The sequence below is a fragment of the Bubalus kerabau genome, chromosome 2, assembly GCF_029407905.1.
Source record: "Bubalus kerabau isolate K-KA32 ecotype Philippines breed swamp buffalo chromosome 2, PCC_UOA_SB_1v2, whole genome shotgun sequence".
Classification (NCBI taxonomy): domain Eukaryota; kingdom Metazoa; phylum Chordata; class Mammalia; order Artiodactyla; family Bovidae; genus Bubalus; species Bubalus kerabau.
Window position 1 is genome coordinate 121,703,662 of NC_073625.1, and position 20,254 is coordinate 121,723,915.

Sequence of the window (20,254 nt, forward strand, 5' to 3'; positions counted from 1 at the left end):
CCTGGATACTTTAAATCATCTCTAGATCATTTATAGTACCTAATACAATGTAAACACTGTGTAAATGGTTGCTAGATCAGGACAAATTCAAGTTTTGTTTTTTGGAACTTTCTGGAATTTCTAATTGAGTATTTTCCAATCCTTAGTTGATTCTGAGGATGTAGAATCCATGGATACAGAGAGTCAACTATATACATTAGATACACAGCTGGTCTCATACGTAATAGTGCCTCAGCTAGGTTTGTTCCTAAGAAATTAAGATGGTGTTTGCAAGGCATCAGAACAACTCATAAAAGTTTGAAATGTTGCCAGCCATTTCTTATGGAATCTATGCAGTAAGATTCAATTTGACTGATTCTTCTTAACTATCCTGCCTGGCTGTATTCATGTCATGTAAGCATAGTTGGACACTTTTATAGATAAGGAGATTGAATAGATTTTTCCCTATACACTCAACTTGATGGGCATATTAGCTGTTTGTTCACTATCAAATTAAGGCTGATATATATCATAATCCAGGTTTAAATCCTCTCTCCTGGACTTCAGAAGGTCTGACTCAAGTTGGCTTGGTCACTCTCATCCCTCATCACCTCAGTTTTACTTCATGCTTCAATAGTCACTGTTTCTCTTAGACAACCTGCACTTCATCCCTTCATTCTTTTATTTTATCTTTGGATGCACTGGGCCTTTGTTGCTGTGCGCAGGCTTTCTCTAGTTGCGGTGAGTCGGGGCTGCTCTCCAGTTGCGGCGAGCAGGCTTCTCATTGTGGTGCTTTCTCTTGTGGAGCACGGGCTCTAGAGCACCGGTTCCATAGTTGTCGTGCTCTGGCTTAGTTGCCCTGTGGCATGTGGAATCTTCCCAGACCAGGGATCGAACTTGTGTACCCTGCATTGGCAGGCAGATTCTTAACCACTGGCAGTCCCATCCCTTCATTCTTATTTATTAGCCCATCTACTTCTCTAAACCCTTTGCCTCCTTCAAGACTAAATCAACATTAAAGAGCTATTTTATATACTCATTCCCATTCAACTCTGCTATGGCCTTTTCCTCTCTGTGATCTGTGTGCATGTCTATGCTCTCTTTCTTAGCCTTGAACTCCTTGAAGACAGGAATCAGATTATTTCTTGCAGTTGCCACAGAGCACCTGGTACGAAGCAGTTTGTTTCTGCTCATAGAATAAATGAACAAATTAATACTGAAACAAATTCCTTTATGGATATCAGTCAACAAAAGAGTAATTGGAATTTGAGGAGAGGAAAAAAGAAAATAATGTAATAGAATCCAAATGATGCAATAATAGTTAAGCCAAATTAAAAGGGTCAGTAAATGTTTTGTGAACCAGGTCATTCCATCAAAGAAATCCAATATACTCTGTCTCTTCTAAGTGTGCATATGGAGGTCAGGTCAATCAGGTCAGGAAGTTTTCTCAATTCCCCTCCCCATCATATAGTAATTGGCAGCTTTGAGACTAATCCTGCATGTGTACTAAGTCATGCCCAACTCTTTGCGAGCATATGGACTGTAGTCTGCCAGGCTCCTCTGTCCATGGGATTTCCCAGGGAAGAATACTGGAGTGGGATGCCATTTCCTACTCCAGGGGATCTTCCCAACCCAGGGATCAAACCCCACATCCCCTACATTGGCAGGTGGATTCTTTACCTCTGAGCCACCTGGGAAGCTCTTGACATTAATCAAGACACTTCTTTTTCAGAGAAGAGCAAACTCTTCTAAGAGAGCATTGTGTAATAGAAATATAATACGAGCTAAATATGTAATTTAAAATTTTGTGGTAGTCATATTTTAAAAATAAAAAATAAACATGAAATGGATTTTAATAATATACTCAATCTAGTATATTCAAATATTATCATTTCAATATGTAAGTAATATAAAGCATTACCACTGAGATTTAATTTTTACCGTGGTCTTTAAAATTCACTGTTTATTTTATCCCTCTTGCACTTCTGAATTAGGATGAGCCACATTTTTAGTGATCAGTGACCACATAGGCAAAATGGGTACTGTATTAGATAGCGAAGGCCTAGGATGTTTTCCTCAGATTTCCCTATCCTCTCACCAGCCCTATATCCTTCAGTTCAGTTCAGTTCAGTCACTCAGTCATGTCAGACTCTTTGAAATCCCATGAATCGCAGCACGTCAGGTCTCCCTGTCCATCACCATCTCCCGGAGTTCACCCAAATTCATGTGCATTGAGTCAGTAATGCCATCCAGCTGTCTTATCCTCTGTTGTCCCCTTCTCCTCCTGCCCCCAATCCCTCTCAGCATCCGGGTCTTTTCCAATGAATCAACTCTTCACGTGAAGTGGCCAAAGTATTGGAGTTACAGCCTCAGCATTAGTCCTTCCAATGAACTGCCAGGACTGGTCTCCTTTAGGATGGACTGGTTGGATCTCCTTGCAGTCCAAGGGACTCTCAAGAGTCTTCTCTAGCACCACAGTTCAAAAGCATCAATTCTTCGGCGCTCAGCTTTCTTCACAGTCCTATATCCTTCAGTTCAGTTCAGTCGCTCAGTTGTGTCCGACTTTGAAATCCCATGAATCGCAGCACGCCAGGCCTCCCTGTCCATCACCAACTCCCAGAGTTCAACCAGACTCACGTCCATCAAGTCAGTGATGCCATCCAGCCATCTCATCCTCTGTCGTCCCCTTCTCCTCTTGCCCCCAATCCCTCCCAGCATCAGAGTCTTTTCCAATGAGTCAACTCTTTGCATGAGGTGGCCAGAGTACTGGAGTTTCAGCTTTGGCATCATTCCTTCCAAAGAAATCCCAGGGCTGATCTCCTTCAGAATGGACTGGTTGGATCTCCTTGCAGTCCAAGGGACTCTCAAGAGTCTTCCAACACCACAGTTCAAAAGCATCAATCCTTAGTGTATCTCAATTCTCTTTTTCTTAGCACAGTTCTAAGACTGATACTGTTGACTATTGGGGAATTGTTGGTTCTTCCCATGCAAATAGGACATCTCTGATTTTAATAGTCACTTCTTTGTTTACAGCTTACATGTAAGGTGTTTGTTTCTGTGTGTGTGACTTTTGAAAATTATGTGTAATTCTTAAGTATGTTGTGTAAATACACACAACATGAAATTTGCCATTTTAACCAATTTAAGAGTACGTTTCAGTGCCATTGAGTACATTTCTGTGTTTTGCAGCCATCACTACCATCCATCCCTAAAATTTTTTCTTCTTCCCCAACTGAAACACTGTACCCATTAAGTATTTACTCGCATACTTCCTTCCCTCAGCCCCTGAAAACCACCATTCTATGTTCTGGCTTTATTAATATTACTACTCTAGATATCCCACATAAGTAAAATCATAAAATATGTTTCCTTGCATGCCTAGCTTAGGCTTCCCCGGTGGCTTATTATTTCATTTTGTCTTTAGGTCCTCAAAGTTCATCCATGCTTGTGTTAGGATTTGCTTCCTTTTTAAGTTGAACTATATTTTATTGTATGCAAATACCACATTTTGTGTATCGGTTCATTGGTTCAACCAACCAAAGGTGCTCGTACCTTTTCACTATTGCAAGTAATGCTTTTATGAACGTGGCTGTGTAAATACTATTCACACCCTTGCTTTTATTTCTCTTGGGTGTATATCCAGAAGTTACAAATCTGGATCATATGGTAATTCTATGCTTGATTTTTTGAGCAAATCATTGCATAGTTTTTCACAGTGGCTGTCCATTTTAAATTCCTTCCATCAATGTACAGTGGTTCCAGTTCTTCCAACTACTTGCCAACACTCATTACCTATTTTTTTTTAAATAGGCATCCTGAATTTGTTTTCATTTCCATTTTTTGATGACATTAGGGATATTTGGTAGAAATGAGGCCAGCTTGGATCTAGATTAATGTATGGAAATAACTTTAAAATTGTCTGGTATAAGACAATTACTTGCATCACTTATTTGATTAATTGTTTTTGTGCTTTTATTAAGAAATTTTGATTAGGACTTTGAAATCCTACACTTTCATTTGGCTCTGCTACTATTCACCATCTGATTTTAGGGAAGTCACTTAGTTTCTTTTATATTTAAAAAATGAGGATAGGAATTTCTCACCTACTTTATTCACCTGGTTATCATATTTAGTTGGTCAATTTAAAATGGCTTTGAATTTCCACCTGGGCAGGTTTTGGTACTTTCCAGCAATATCCAGGAAAATCTTCATAATCAAATGCCAGCTTGGGTTCTATACGAGAATCTCATCCCTCTGTGATCATTCAGACTGAGAAGTCAGTTAATCCCAGTTCGGGTTAAATGTAAAATTCTGTCTGTTGTTACAATTCATTTAAAGACAGTTTAACTATGAAAATAAATAAATGGCTTTGAAGACTCTGAAATAATAGATTTATTGAAGGGATTAATTCCGTGAACAGAGGAGCCCGGTGGGCTACAGTCTATGTGGTTGCAAAGAGTAAGACTGACTTCTTCTTGTTGTTCAGTCACCAAGTTGTGTCTGACTCTGCATCATGGACTGCAGCACACCAGGCTTCCTTGTCCCTCACCATCTCCCAGAGTTTGCCCAGATTCACGTCCATTGAATTGGTGATGCCGTCCAACTATCTCATCATTGTCACCCTTGCCTCCTTCTGCCTTCAATCTTTCCCACTTCAGGGTCTTTTCCACTGAGTCAGCTCTTCGCATGAGGTGGCCAAAAGTATTGGAGCTTTAACTTCAGCATCAGTCAGGGTTGATTTCCTTTAAGACTGACTGGTTTGATCTCCTTGCTTTCCGAGGGACTTTCAAGAGTCTTCTCCAGTACCACAGTTTGAAAGCATCAGTTCTTCAGCACTCTGCTTTCTTTACTGTCCAGCTCTCATGTTTGTACATGATTACTGGAAGGACTATAGCCTTGACTATGTGGACATTTGTCAGCAAAGTGATGTCTTTGCTTTTTAACACACTGTCTAGGTTTGTCATAGCTTTCCTGCCAAGAAGCAATTATCTTCTAATACCATGGCTACAGTCACCATCTGCAGTGATTTTAGATCCCAGGAAGAGGAAATCTGTCACTGCTTCCACCTTTTTTCCTTCTATTTGCCATAAAGTGATGGGATTGGATGCCGAGATCTTAGTTTTTTCTTAATATTGAGTTTTAAACCGGCTTTTTCACTCTCTTCCTTCACCCTCATTAAGAGGCTCTTTAGTTTCTCTTTGCTTTCTGACTTTAGAGTCGTATCATCTATATATATGAGGTTGTTGATATTTCTCCCAGCAATCTAGGTTCCAGCTTTTAACTCACCCAGCCAGCGTTTGGCATGATGTGCTCTGCATATAAGTTAAATAAACAGGGGGACAATAAACAGCCTATTGTACTCCTTTCTCAATCCTGAACCAGTCAGTTGTTCCGTACAGGGCTCTAACTGTTGCTTCTTGACCCACATACAAGTTTCTCAGGAGACAAGTAAGATGGTCTGGTATTCCCATCTCTTTTAAGAGTTTTCCACAGTTTGTTATGATCCACACAGTCAAAGGCTTTTGAGTAGTCAATGAAACAGAAGTAGATGTTTTTCTGGAATTCCCTTGCTTTCTCTGTGATCCAACAAATGTTGGCAATTTGATCCCTGGTTCCTCTGCCTTTTCTAAACCCAGCGGGAACATCTGGAAGTTCTCTTCATGTAATCCTGAAGCCTAGCTTGGAGGATTTTGAGCATAACCATACTAGCATGGGAGATGAATGTAATTGTCTGGTGGTTTGAACATTCTTTAGTACTGCCCTTCTTGGGAATTGGGATGAGGATTGACCTTTTCGAGTCTTGTGGCCACTGCTGGGCTCTCCACATTTGCATATTTGATAGCATCATCTTTTAGGATTTTAAATAGCCCTGCTGGAATTTCATCACCTGAATATGGACTGGTAAATCAGTCTGAAAGTATTAAAAAAAATCTAAAAAGATATATACAATGTATTTTTGGCATGTAAATTTTAGAGATTATCATTGTGATTATTGTGTACATTACAGTAATTTTGGTTTATATTTTGGACAAAAATGCACTTTATAGTACAGTTATGCTTTTTCTTCTTGTATTCTGTGTCATCATTTTATTACGTACCTTTCAGACAGAATAGCACAGTTATGCAGTGTTGATACAACTATCAAAGAAAGTTATATTGGGAGGAGAAGTGTTTTGTTTCTTTCTTGGCTTTCTAATTAGATCATATTCTTTTAATTACCTTTCAATTCTAAAATTTGATTGAGATTTATACCCCTTGATTGGAATCTGAGAGCCTGAAAGTAACAATGAAAATTGAAGCCCAAGAAATTAACTGAAATCTATTTGTTTTATTACTCTTAATTTTCCAGCTAGTTTGAACAGTTTTTTTCAAACCTGGAATTTTACTACTTCATTTAATGGAAAAATAGGAAAATTTGTGATTGAATTGTCCTTAAAAAAGAGCAGGTTGCACACTTTGCTATGACACTGGTGACTTTTACTGTTTTAGAAATTGAAAAAGTTTCGATGCCAACTTGGAAAACTCTGGGGACTTGTTACTTGGACGGCCAGCAGGATTACATTATTAGTAAAGTTATCTGCAATGATAATTATAATGGCAACCTTATGTGTTGTCACAACTTAGGTATTTTATATGTAAGTGGGAAATAGCAAAAAAAGGTAAAAGTTAAAAACAAATGTCTTGGGTAGAGTCTATGACAGAAGGAAACTTTAAAAAGAAATTACAACACTAAGAAATTCAAGCACAAAAATTATAAAATATATTATTTAATGGAAATTAAGAGTAATATTCTTTGTGTCTCTAAACTGAAGTTTAGAAATTTGCATGCCAAAAATCTATTGTTTATAATTTATTAGATGTTTTCATTCTTTGAGACTGATTTAGCAGTCCATAGTCTTTGTGACCCCATGGACTATAGGCCGCCAGGATCCTCTGTCCATGGAATTTTCTGGGCAGGAAATGAGTGGATTCCCATTTCCTTCTCCAGGATCTTTCCGACCTAGGGATCAACTGCATTAGCTGTGCTGTGTGCTTAGTCACTCAGTTGTATCCCACTCTTTGTGACCCTATGGACTGTACCCCACTGGGCTCCTCTGTCCATGGGAATTCTCTAGGCAAGAATACTGGAGTGGGTGGTCATGCCCTCCTCCAGGGGATCTTCCCAACCCAGGGATCAAACCCATGTCTCGTGCATTACAGGAGGATTCTTTACCATCTGAGCCACCAGGGAAGCATTAGTAGGTGGATACTTTACCACTTCCACCACCTGGGAAGCCCCAGGTCAGGTTTGGGGATTTTCACAGCTGATTAGGTGACAGAATAGGGAAAAACTGCTTTATGGCATCATATAAATTGCTTTCCAGTCCAATCACTTCATTACATCTTCTGGATTCCCATGTGCACTAACCAGTTATAAACACATGGTTATATATTTTGCACACATAAACATATTATTTAGTTTGGGGGATTTTGACACTTTCCCTATAACAGAAATATATGTAAGAGACATTAGGCTTGAAGAATTTCAAGATTTCAATAGAATCTTACACAAGGATCTTCTGCCTTTTGTAAAAGAAAAGCAGACCCTTGAATTACCTACTGGTACTATCTGAAAATTACAGGATCTATTCTTTCTAAACTAATTTCCTCTGTACACTTTGCTAGTGAGGCCAAAGGTAGTTAGTCCTTTGAGGATATTGGAGGGGTCATTCAGTAAAATAACTAAAATATTTTAAAATCTCATTTTAAAATCTTTATAATACTTGTGCATGATATACTGAATCAAAATGCTTTTATATGTATTTTATACTAACCACAGTGTGGTTCAGATTTTGCTAGCATCAGCATCACCTGGGCACTTACTAAAAATGCAGAATCTAAGCCCACTATAGATCTTCTGAATCAGAATTTTCATTTTAATAATACCCCTATGTGATTCAAATGCACATGAACATTTAAGAAGCCCTCCTACTGAGATGTTGCAAGAAACGTATCTCCTCATCACTGAACTAGTCTGAGGAGAAATTTACTTGTCTCTTAACTCTCTTAATTTAGTTTTGGATTTAGAATGTATCTTCAGTAGAAACAGTTTATCACTGTGTTCTCTGAAATCTTTTATTCAGAATTTTCATGAAGAGATCAGCTTCTTCATTTTTCTTATACATCTTTAGATGCTTACTAGGTGTCCAATTGGACAGAGCTAGAAAGTGGCTAAGTGTGGAAGTGGACCAGACCGTGTGTCTCCCAAATTGGTGCTCTTAACCACCATACAACATCTATTTATTCATGGCCATGCTCAGGTTTCTAGTCCCAGGGCAAAGCCTATAGGAAGAAGCAATTTGATTGGAAATAACATTCAGATTGCCAAGGTATTGTAGTGATTATTCAACAGATGGGGTATGCAATTTTTGTTCCTAAGTCAAGAATGAAACTATCTCTTGATATTTAAGTAAATATTTCATATGCTCATATACAGTCACATTTGTCTTACAACAGTAAAATGAATCTGTTTTAATGTACTCAATATGCTGATAGATGCTATCTTACAAGAGTAACTGTGAATTGAAAAACATTGTTCTTTCTATGCAGTAATCTAGCAAGAGCTGCGATAATTCACAGATGACTGAGCTTTAGAGCCAGACAGAACAATAGACGATAAAAAGAACTGTTTATATAGATGCAAACTGAAATCTCAAGATTGCATAATCACATTTCCTATTGATGAATAACTAAGAAGCCATAGACTGTTCATTAGGTGAGGGAAATATGAAGAAATTGGAAAAACTGTGTTGTTTTTTTCTTCTCTGCTCTGTCTTCTATTATCATTTCTTATATAGGATACCCTGAAACTTGGCACTAAAATTTCAATTGATACAACAGTATCATATTTCTTGTAGTAAGGTAAAGATTAAAAGATCATGTAAATAAGAGGTTTTTTTTTCCCTACTGGAACTAGATTACAGACTAAAGTCTGAAAAACAAGATATCTCTTTCCTCCCTTTAAATGTTATACTCCTGATGTCTCCTCTAACTCTAGATAAAAATCCTGTTACATAGGTTAGTAGACAGCAAAAACTTATTAAGCCTTATCTATAAGGAAACAGAAACCACTTATATGTCTGCAGCTCTGGAAGACTTAAAAGGGTGTGGCTGATAGAACTAGAAGAAAATTGTGTATCCATTAAATATTTTAAGTTAAGACTCATTTTCATGGAAGAAAAAGAGCTAGTGATGAGAGTGAACACTAAATAAAATCAAATCTGAGATGTTTATTGAGGCTGAATTTGATGTCCACTATTGTTGTGAATAATTAATGTGATTTTTGCCTTCCAGTGTGTATGTACAGAGAGCCATCACTACATGAAATTGGAGAAAAACAAGGGCGTTCAAGGAAAAGTTCTGGAACACCGACCATGAATGGAGGCAAAGTTGTGAATCAAGATTCAACATAGCTGAGAACTCTTCCCTCCGTCCCTCTCTCATCCCTTCCCTTTCTCCCCCTGCCCTTTACCCATTTCCTTCCAATAAATCCACCCAAGGAGAGGAAAATAAAATGGCAACCCAGGACCTAGTGGCTAAGATTCTGCACTCAAAATCTTCCTTTGTGTAGGACAAGAAAATTGAACCAAAGCTTGCCTGTTGCAATGTGGTAGAAAATGCACATGCACAAAGATTAGCACACCTAAAAGCAGAGGAAAAAATAATCAAGACTCCACAAGCATTAAAATAAACTGTGTTGTTATTAATAGAGGACTAATTGTAATGAAGACATAAATATAATAAAGATGAAATAAAGTTATTACCTTAAAGAAAAGGGTTTTGGAGAATTGAACTTACAAATCGATGTAATATCCTAAATGGCTTAAACTCTGGATAATGCTGTGATGTGTGTTTTGAATTTGTATTTTCTTTGGGCATTTGGAATTGACACAAAATTGCAGTCTGTTTCCAGGATTTTTTTTTACCATAACATTGAACATGTATGAAGTACAGATTCTTCTAGTGCCTATAAGGTATATGGCCAGGAATCATTTAACATCAAGAAAAATTTTATTTTAAAATTTTATTCCTGAAATCAATATTTAAGATTGTTTTATGCAAAGGATTGTCATATGTTGAATTTAGTGCTATTACCTGATTTCATTCCTTCCTAACAAGAGTTTCTGATTCTCCTAGAAGATTATCATATTTTTTTCAAAAGTATTAATTCAGGAGCTCATTTTTTTTTCTTTAGTCACTTAGAAAAAAATTTAGTAAGATTGAAATAACTTTTAGGAAAGTCTTTGTTGTTGCCATGCCTTGGCAGTGATATGTAACTTATGTGGTTTTACCATTTGATCTGATTTTTTGTTTTTTTACTTTGTGGACACCTTTAAGAATGTAGGTAAATGTCTAGCTGTGTTAGAAGAGAGTTTTATACCATTTCTTGCAGCAGAAAAGAAAGAAAAGGTGTTTTACATAAGGAAATAAATCCTAAGAAGTTGGTGCAAGCAAGCTGTATCAATATTTGCCTTTGTACCTTACTAAGTTTTCTGTATGTAGCATTTTCCAAACTTCACCAAGGAATTGGGAGGCATGGCTGTGAAATTCTTAACTTACTATCTTATGAAGCCAGTAAATTGTTTGTTGCTAGATAGCCTCATTTATAAATCTAATGGAAAATAAGTCTGTCTCCTAGAACACAGAAGGAAAATGTTATACCCTGGATTTTCAAGGGCCATTGAGAAATAAAACTGAATTAACAGCCACGGTTCCAACAGAGGCTCCTGTTGTGGCTCACACAACAGGGTTGTGTGAGTGACTTAAAGTAATTAAAAAAAAAGTGTAAGACGAGGCAAATGTATATTTAGGAATACTGAAATGTTAGAGAAGAAATGAATACAATTGCCTTGGGGAAAAAATAGATCTTCTTGGTCCTACAAATCAGGAATGGTGTAGAGACATCCAAATCAAAACAAAACAAAACAGAATGTTAAAAAATATATGCAGATTTATGGATGTTATCAATGAGAAGACTTAGCATGTTACTTCTCCTATAGCTCTTCCGTCCAGCATGTATTGTTCCAAATACTCCCTAAAATATACACTTTGCAGAATCTCTAGGCCCTCACTTTAATGACCTTGTCATTGGTTGCTGTATTCTTTCAAAGTCACTGTAATTTCCCTCACTCCACACAATCATTAGTGGTCGATGTCCTTCACCAAGTATTCTATTTCTCTTATCAGGAGGTGAGCAGAAAATGAAATGAAGGAATTCGTGTAATCAGTTGCAAAGAATAAAAGTTATGCCTCTCGGCAAGGATTTTGAACAGACGTCTGCAAGGGATATTTGTTTAATCAAAATATTTGAAAAGTAAGAAATAAAGACATTTAAATTAAATAAAAGAATGTTATTCTTCTAGGAAAAGAATGCCCTTGTAAAAAGAAATACAACTCCAGTTCTATTTCTCCTTGTCACTCTCGATTCAACTTGATTATAAACACACCTGTCACTTCCAGGACCAATCAAATTATAAGCACAAAGCCTTATTTTTTTTTTTTTGAAAAAATAAAAAGGAAGCTTCTACAAAATGGCTCCCAGGCTCATTTAGCATAAAATGACTTGCGATTTTTGGTCATCCACACATCCACACATATACACACATCACAAGCTCACAAGTGACACAGTTGACAGTTTCACAAAGTGTTCTCAATTATACTGATGATTTCACGATAGACTATGTCTTATCTAGTTCAATATTATGGAAAATATGATATAGATATGAATGTCCAACAAAATTCTTCCCTTTATTTACAATGGCTGTTTATCATTTCACGTCTAGATGCACATCTTCCCCCTTTCTGAAAGCACTGAAGATAGTTCTAACTACCCAATTTGTATTTTGTGTTTCTCCATATCATTTAAGCAAATGTTCACCATGGTGAAACATTTGGAAATTGGCTTTGTTAAGTTATACTGAGTTTCAGAAAATAAATTGTTGAAAATCTCAAGTTCTTTAACAGATTAACCTGACAAAAGCTATGGTTTAGAGCACAGGGTGAACTTTTGCCTAACTGCCGCTTATTTTTTTTAAGTACATAAAGCCTTTAATAGAAGAATTCAGTATTCATTATCTAGGTTTTTTAAATATTACCAAATATATACCTATTATTATTCTGTTCCCTCCAAAAATATAAGCCATTTTAAATAGTTTGCTTTTCAGGTTTATGCAAAATAATTATCTTGATTTTCATTGTCCAATTTCTGGGTCTCAATTCACCCATTACTTATTCTCCTATAATTAAACTTGTTTGTTTTTTTTTTTCTTAAATGCATTGGGATAGTCTCAGGAAAATTATGACTTTCAAAAGCTTTGTTAATTGACTATGTAAGTATAAGGTAAAATGTGCTTATTCTGAGTCCTTATTGTATTGACAACATGTTTCAAAATCAGTGGGCTTAAGAATGAAAATGAAACTTTTGAGAATCTCACATAGTTTTCTGGCCAATATACCTTACTAATGATTAAGCTAGAAGTCTGAGCTATAGAAACAAAATGGTGCTGAAATTCCCTTGGCTAACTCAGAGATTTTGTGCTTCAGGAAACTGGAGGACAGCAAGTCAACTTATCCTTGATCATGGTAATAGTTTGAGTTTTGAATTTTGCATATGAATTTCATAGCACATTTTCAGTTATTATGGATTAGCACAATAAAAAGACATTAATTTGACACAAATAATGATGCTTTATGGGCCTCATTCTAATCTAGATAGCTGTTAGAAAAATTGTTCTACTGAAGAAAATGGCAATGCTGTTGATAGGTATTCTATGCAGATGAGTGGTTCTGCGGTACCACTACAAGATATGAGAGTATTGAGATAAAAGTAAAGGATGAAGAATCTTACTGTGAGTTGAAAAGTTTGACAGTCCTAATTTGGGACCAATAATTCCCTGGTGGAGAAGCATGACTACATCAACAGTAATTTTTTTTCAACGTGAACCCAGAAATAGCAAATCTATTATTTCACCTTCAAGGCTTCATCTCTAAGGTCACACTCCAAGAAGGTTTTCCATAATGTTGCTCAATTTCATCTGCACCAGGTAAAACCCACTCCAGCATAAAAACCCCCTGCTTATTTTAGTATCATAAAAGGCTGAGGTTACTTCTCTGTCATAAACCTGTAAATAGCATTTTATAAATCAAAATCACCTTCAAAACAGTGGATTGTTCTACAAGTGTATATGTGTATATACACATATGCTTCTGAAATAAGGATATATTCTATAGAGTTTTTATTTGATTTGTGTTCTTTTGTCATAGGTAATTACAGATAAAGAGGTTTGAATGCAAAACTTTATATATATATACATATATATGTGTATATTTCTAATGATAGTATAAGTTGCCACTTTATAATAAAAAAGAAACTGGTGGGAACAATAATCAAAGCACACACTCCTTCAGAATGTCAGTAATTCTGAATCCCTTCTTTGATGCAGAAGTAGCTATTTTTTATTTCTAAAAGGGGATTTTGAAGAATTGTACTTCCTGACAGATACCCTGGTAAGTCATATCAGATTGAAAATTTATACTTGAGGGCAAGAAAAAACGTACTAAATGCAGATATTCATTTTTCTGGAATTTTCCTGGAACCCAAGTTAAAAATCAACATTTAAAATCTAAATTAAGTGAAAATAACTAATGTTCACAGATGATATATTGAGCTTCAGTAACAGAAGCAAAAATATATTTAACACGATGATAATAAATTTAAAATAATGTCATAGTAGAAACTGCATCATTAGACATTTTATTAGTTGGAAAGAATGAGTAGATGTTTTTTGTCTTTGCTCTAAGCACAACCTAAAGACTGTGGCATTAATTTTTTCTCAAAGTTGTTCAAAAGTCCAAAATATACTCCCATGAATAGAGTGGGTTTTAGGCTCCATTAAATGTTAACATCTTAAGAAATTATTGAGACTGAAATGTTTAATAAACACGTTATATGAGAAACCAAACAAATTAATGTTTTGTTTTTACATTAAACACAGATTACTCAAATCATTGGTTTTTTGAGATCGAATTTGTAAAATGTTTATACATCACAACCTTCCTGAAGTAAAAAGCAATTAAAATCTTGAGATGCGTATGCATGCAGAGAAAATACTTGCACATTTTTTTCTAACATTAAATTTGGGAAGTCTCTTTCCTTTTAAAATGCATCTTATAATATGTCACTGAAAAAGTGCTGTGTCATAAAAAAAATCAAAACTGGATTTATGGATGGAAAATGAGTCAAAATTTTTATTGAACACTGTGGTTAAAAGTAGAAATTACCTTCTAAGTTAGAAGCTACTTGTGGTAAACCTAATATTTTCTTTTTGAGAATTAAGAACTAGAGCACATCCATTTAGAGCATATTCATTTATTCATAATTTACTAACTAGACCCTTAGTTGAGTTTAGGGATCATAAACTAAATTATTGTCTCAAAAAATCCAAGAAAGGCAGACATATAAATAATGTAATACCCAAATGTAAGTACTACAATAGTTATTAAGATTTTATGTACAACTGATGTTGCAACAATCTAGCCTAGATGAAAGACAGGGGTTGAAAAGGGGATAGATACTGAGTAATGAAAGATACCAAGGGGCCCCACCAGTAGAGGAAATAATTTGAAGAAAAGTTACAGAGAAACAAAAAGCACAACTTAACTCAGAAATCCTTGTGAATGAAACAAAGAACGAATGTTCAGAGGAGATGTGGGGGGACTGAGTTGAAAGAAATAAAAATTAAAAGTTTTTCAATGTTTCATCACTGTACTCTTTGCATCTGTTAGGACAATTCTGCTTGCTCACAGCAGAAGGCCCAAACCACACTAGTCCTTTGTCTAGAGATCACAACATCATTACCACAAATGCTGAATTTGTCTGTAGTTCTCTTAACTGCCCGCTCCATGTTTATAACTTCCTTCTTCTAGTTCAGAGATAAAGAATTTGGTAAAGAACCTGCCTGCAATACAGGACACCCAGGTTTGACCCCTGGATCAAGAAGATCCCCTGGAGAAGGGAATGGCTACCCACTCCAGTATTCTTGCCTGGAGAATTCCATGGACAGAGGAGCCTGGTAGGCTATAGTCCATGGGATCAGAAAGAGTTGCATATGACTGAGCGACTAACACACACACAGAGTTCAGAATTCTTTTTACAAGTTGCAAGATACGAAATATTTATATCACCTATTCTCTCTTACAATTCCCCAGGAAACATCTCCTTGAATCTGACTGGCCCAGTTTAAGCCATGGGTCCCCCTACAATAAACCACTGTGGCCTGGAATTTGAGACATGTCGACTAGTTTAAATCAACCAGAGCCTTTTTCTAGACTTTTAGGTTGGATGTACTTGTCCAAAGATACAGGTCTGCATAGACAAGGGGTGACTATTTGAATGAAATTCAGAGTCCATTTAGCAAGAAGATGTGGAAATGCATGCTATGTAGCAAACTTTCCATTATCTGTTAATGAAAGTGTATCCTATCACAGCTCATTGGCTATTCTAAAAACTGGCAGAGAAATGCAAGTACTAATGAATTAAAGCTGCAGCCATAAACCATAGGGAAGACAAAGGCAACTGAAGCTTCAGTTCCCAAAACATTATTAAATGTCTGCTATGCAAAAGGCACTGTGTGGGTCACTGGGGAAGATACAAAAGAGCTGCAATTTTAGATTATGAGAATGCCATGCTGCCTATTGCCCTAAGAAGGCAGACAAGAGCTGCAATTTTAAAGAAAAGTGGCCCATTTGACAACTCAATATACCTGTTACTGGCTTCCCTGGTGGTTCTGCTGGTAAAGAATCTTCCTGCCAATGCAGGAAACACAAGAGCCTCAGGTTCGATCCTTGGGTTGGGAAGATCCCCTGGAGGAGGGCATGGCAACCGACTCCAGTATTCTTGCGTGGAGAATCCCATGGACAGAAGAGCCTCATAGGATACAGTCCATGGGGTCGCAAAGAGTCGGACATGACTGAGTACATGTGCACACACATACATACACACACACACACACACACACACACACACACACACACACACACACACTGTGCCTGGCATGTCCAGTGCTTTTAGATGACTGTCAGAGGACTAGAAAAAGCAGTTTGGCTATTGTAAACCAGAGGTCTCTATCATATCTAGTTTTCTGTTTCTGTAAAAACACTGGATGAGGCCATTAAAAAATTCATCTTAAAATATCTGTCAATACTCAGTCTAGGTCATAAATTCAGGACTATTTGCTATTTCAGAATCACCTGGGGTAGCCATGCATAACATTCTTGAATCCTCTGTGCAGATTATAGCCTATGTTTGAACACTCTGAATGATAATTAAATATATTACTCTCTCAAGCATCGTATTCCTTTTGGGGACAGTACTGGTTTTATAAAGTTCTTTCTCATATGAAGTAACTTGTTCTGTAGTGTCTACCATTCTTTTAAAATTCACTCTCTAGGGCTATTCCAGTGACTCAGTGGGTAAAGAATCCACTGCAAATGTAAGGAGACACAGGAGGTTCAACCTCTGGGTCGGAAAGATCCCCTGGAGAAGGAAAGGGCAACCCACTCCAGTATTCTTGCCTAAAAATCCCTTGAACAGAACAACCTGGTGAGCTACAATCCCTGGGGTCCCTAAAGAGTCAGCGGCAACTGCGCAGATAAGCACTCAGGCACTCAGGGCTACTCAATGTTAATTTAATCCTCCACCTACAAGAAAGGCTACAGATATTTGAAGGTTATTGGCATTTCTCTGGGCTTTCCTGGTGGCTCAGCCTGTAAAGAATCTGCCTGCAAAGTGGGAGACACGAATTTGATCCCTGGGTTGAGAAGATCCCCTGGAGAAGGAAACGGCAACCCACTCCAGTAATCTTGCCCGGAGAATTTCATGGACAGAGGAGCCTGGTGGGCTCCAGTCCATGGGGTCGCAAAGAGCTGGACACGACTGAGTGACATTCTTCAACTATTCTCTACTTGTGAAAGATTTTCAGAGATTTAAATGTTTTGCTTCTATAGTATTCTGTTTTACTCAGAACAAATTTTATTAATATGGAATGCTTAATACAACATGGTGTTCCTTATATAATTTAACTAGTGAAGAGACATTCCCTCATTCTTGATAGTCTAACAATCACAGTAAGACTGCATGTATTTTTTGATGACCTCATCAAATATTTTTTCATATTCCAGTTCATTTCTGTCAAAACACCTAAATATTTTTTTCACCTTTTCATCTGTATGACTTAAATTGAGATGGAGGCTTGCCAATAGACTAATTCTAACTTGATTAAATCATTGAGAAGCATTAACTCCAAAGATACAAGCTCAGAATTGTCCACAGATACACTACAAAGTTTCCATTCAATGATTAGCTGTCAATCCTCTACTTAGTGTGATTATACCTAACTCTGTGTAATCAGATCAGACTCTTTTCAGGAATAAAACACAATTCACTTTATCTCATCTCACCTGGGGTGAGATATTAAAACTGATCATTCTGATGAAAAGTCTTTATCTTAGGAAATATATGCTATTACAGAAGGTACATGGTTTTGCTCTATTTTAAATTCTCTATCTTCTTTAATTTTATCATAATTCTCTCCAATAATTACATTAATTACACTTATCAGAATCAATAGCTTCTCACTAGTTTCATGATTTTATTCTGAAAATTTAAATATTTACTTGTTTCAATAATAATTTCCAGATCTCTTCAAATTTCTATTCAGTGTTTTCTTCTCTAAGTCATCTTGCAGTGAGTGTTCTGGTAACACTCTAAAAGGTTTTTAATAAACTGATAAATCTGATAAATCTCTGAGGTTTTAAGAACCTGAGAGTGTTTTTTGGTTGCCTTTGCCTAGTATTAGCAATTGGGTGTGCATCAAATATTTGGTGTATCTTCTTTCATAAAATTCTCCTGATTTTCCACTAGCTTCCAGCTTTTTTTTTTTTTTCAGAGGAGCAGATATACTTTGTTTGAAGTTACATGAACTCTCTGAGCGTCAGCTTTCACAATTGTATTTCTTGGGAATTTAAAATATTATTGATATTGTTGTTATTTTTCTAATTGTTTTTGACAAGCTTATCTGGAAGATAATATATCTTTTTTTTTTTTTTTTTTTTTTTTTTTTTTTTTTTTAAATTTTATTTTATTTTTAAACTTTACATAACTGTATTAGATTTGCCAAATATCAAAATGAATCCGCCACAGGTATACATGTGTTCCCCATCCTGAACCCTCCTCCCTCCTCCCTCCCCATTCCATCCCTCTGGGTCGTCCCAGTGCACCAGCCCCAAGCATCCAGTATCGTGCATCGAACCTGGACTGGCAACTCATTTCATACATGATATTTACATGTTTCAATGCCATTCTCCCAAATCTTCCCACCCTCTCCCTCTCCCACAGAGTCCATAAGACTGTTCTATACATCAGTGTCTCTTTTGCTGTCTCGTACACAGGGTTATAATATATCTTAATCACTGTACTCTGTCTCTTACAATTACACTCATGTATTAGCCTTGCCATTCCATTCTAATTTGTTGTCTTCAAACATATGTCCATGACCCAGAGAAGCACAGAGACACCCACAAAAACACAGTAAGAGGAGGTCCTTAATATATGAATTATATGTCAATGCTTTGGCTTGTCTCTATCACTCACATTTTTACACACTTGCATAACCATTTTCCTCCTTCTGTCCATTTTCAAATTATATTACAACTTGGATGACTGCCTTAGCTCTGAACTAGGTTACTTTTTAAAAAGTTAAGTAATCAATATAACCCCTTAGGATAGTATTTGGCACATAGTAAGCCTATAATTGATTTACTATTGTTACTATTATTAGCCATGCTGCAAAGCATACAGGATTTTATTTCCCCTATCAGGGATTGAGCTCATGGAAATGCAGAGTGGAAATGCATTTCCTAGCGGTGGAAATGCAGAGTCCTAACCACTGGACCACCAGGGAAGTCCCATAGTTTACATTTTTTCCCCTACGTTTTTGAGTGTTTATTTTCCTCTATCAGGTAACCCTGGAATTTACTATCACAGATTCTACTGGTCCAGCATATCTGGTTAAATAGGAAAACAGCCATCACAATACCTTTCCTTAAAAGTCTTACTGAGGTACAACCCCATTCAGCCTGTACCGGCACATCTCAGCACATGTGCAAACCAAGCATGAAATCAGGGACTAGAATGACCTTGATCTGCTTGACTATCCTGTTCTCCAACATAAAATGTTAGAACTATTTCTCACCTGGCTGGAAAAAAAAAAAAGACTATTGTCTGTTAGAACACAGTGTACATGTCCTTGGACTTGCAGGTGGTTATCCACCTATCTGATGCACACTATACAGTCATCTGGAACTTGGTTCCAAAAGCAGGAACTGGAGTGGTTATCTCCCCACCTCTTCCTGCCTCTCCCAACCACTGTCTCTACAACTAGATCTAAGTTCTGGTCAAATGTATGTACCTGGATTCGAGGTGAAGGATTCCAACAATTAAATCATCAATCAGAATACATAAAGTGATTTCATTTTCAGGACTTTCTTGTTTATTTAAGGAAATGGGGGGACCTATGCAGTTTCTATTGAAGGACCTCTTCAGTGGTTCTTTAATCTTGATTGCATATTAGAATAATTTAAGCTCGCCAGTCTTAGAGGGACAACTGCCAGTAGATATAATGTTGTTGTTTAGTCCCTAAGTCTTGTCTGAATCGTTTATGACACCACAGACTGTAGAGCACCAGACTCCCCTGTCCATGGGATTTCCCAGGCAAGAACACTGGAGTAGGTTGCCTTTTCCTTCCCTGTGTATCTTTCCAACCCAGGGATCAAACCTGCATCTCCTGCATTGGCAGAAAGACTCTTTACCAGTGAGCCACTTGGAAAGCTCAATCTAGGCTCACACCCCCTCAAAATCTAGGCTCACCAACCTTCAAAATCTTGATGTCATTGGTCTGGAGTACAGACAAGTAATTTTCATCTGTATAGGTTGATGAGATAAACTACTAAACTCCTAAAAAAATAGCTAATATTTATTAAGCACCTATTCAAGGCTGAATGAATCTGGATTTCTAGACAACTTGTAAGTTGTAAATATCCATAAGTGTTATGAGCAGAAGACACTCTGATGAAGCTTAGACAATCTGAAATGCAGGTGCTGTTAGATGCCAAGCCACTGCTGCATCCCTGCCATTTGCTGAAACAGTCTAATCTCAGAGTTGGTGTGGTATAATTAGAG

General features: G+C 36.8%; 1 protein-coding gene across 10 annotated transcripts in view; it reads left to right on the forward strand.

Annotated features, from left to right (window-relative positions):
* Positions 1-12,674, forward strand: part of FGF12 (fibroblast growth factor 12) — a 650,917-nt gene extending 638,243 nt beyond the window's left edge. For all 10 annotated transcript variants that reach the window (XM_055568690.1, XM_055568692.1, XM_055568693.1 and 7 more), the window contains one exon: positions 9,313-12,674. In XM_055568690.1, the coding sequence (XP_055424665.1) occupies positions 9,313-9,431 (119 nt within the window). In that variant the 3' untranslated portion in view covers positions 9,432-12,674. The remainder of the gene's footprint in view (positions 1-9,312) is intronic.
* Positions 12,675-20,254: the final 7,580 nt, after the last annotated feature.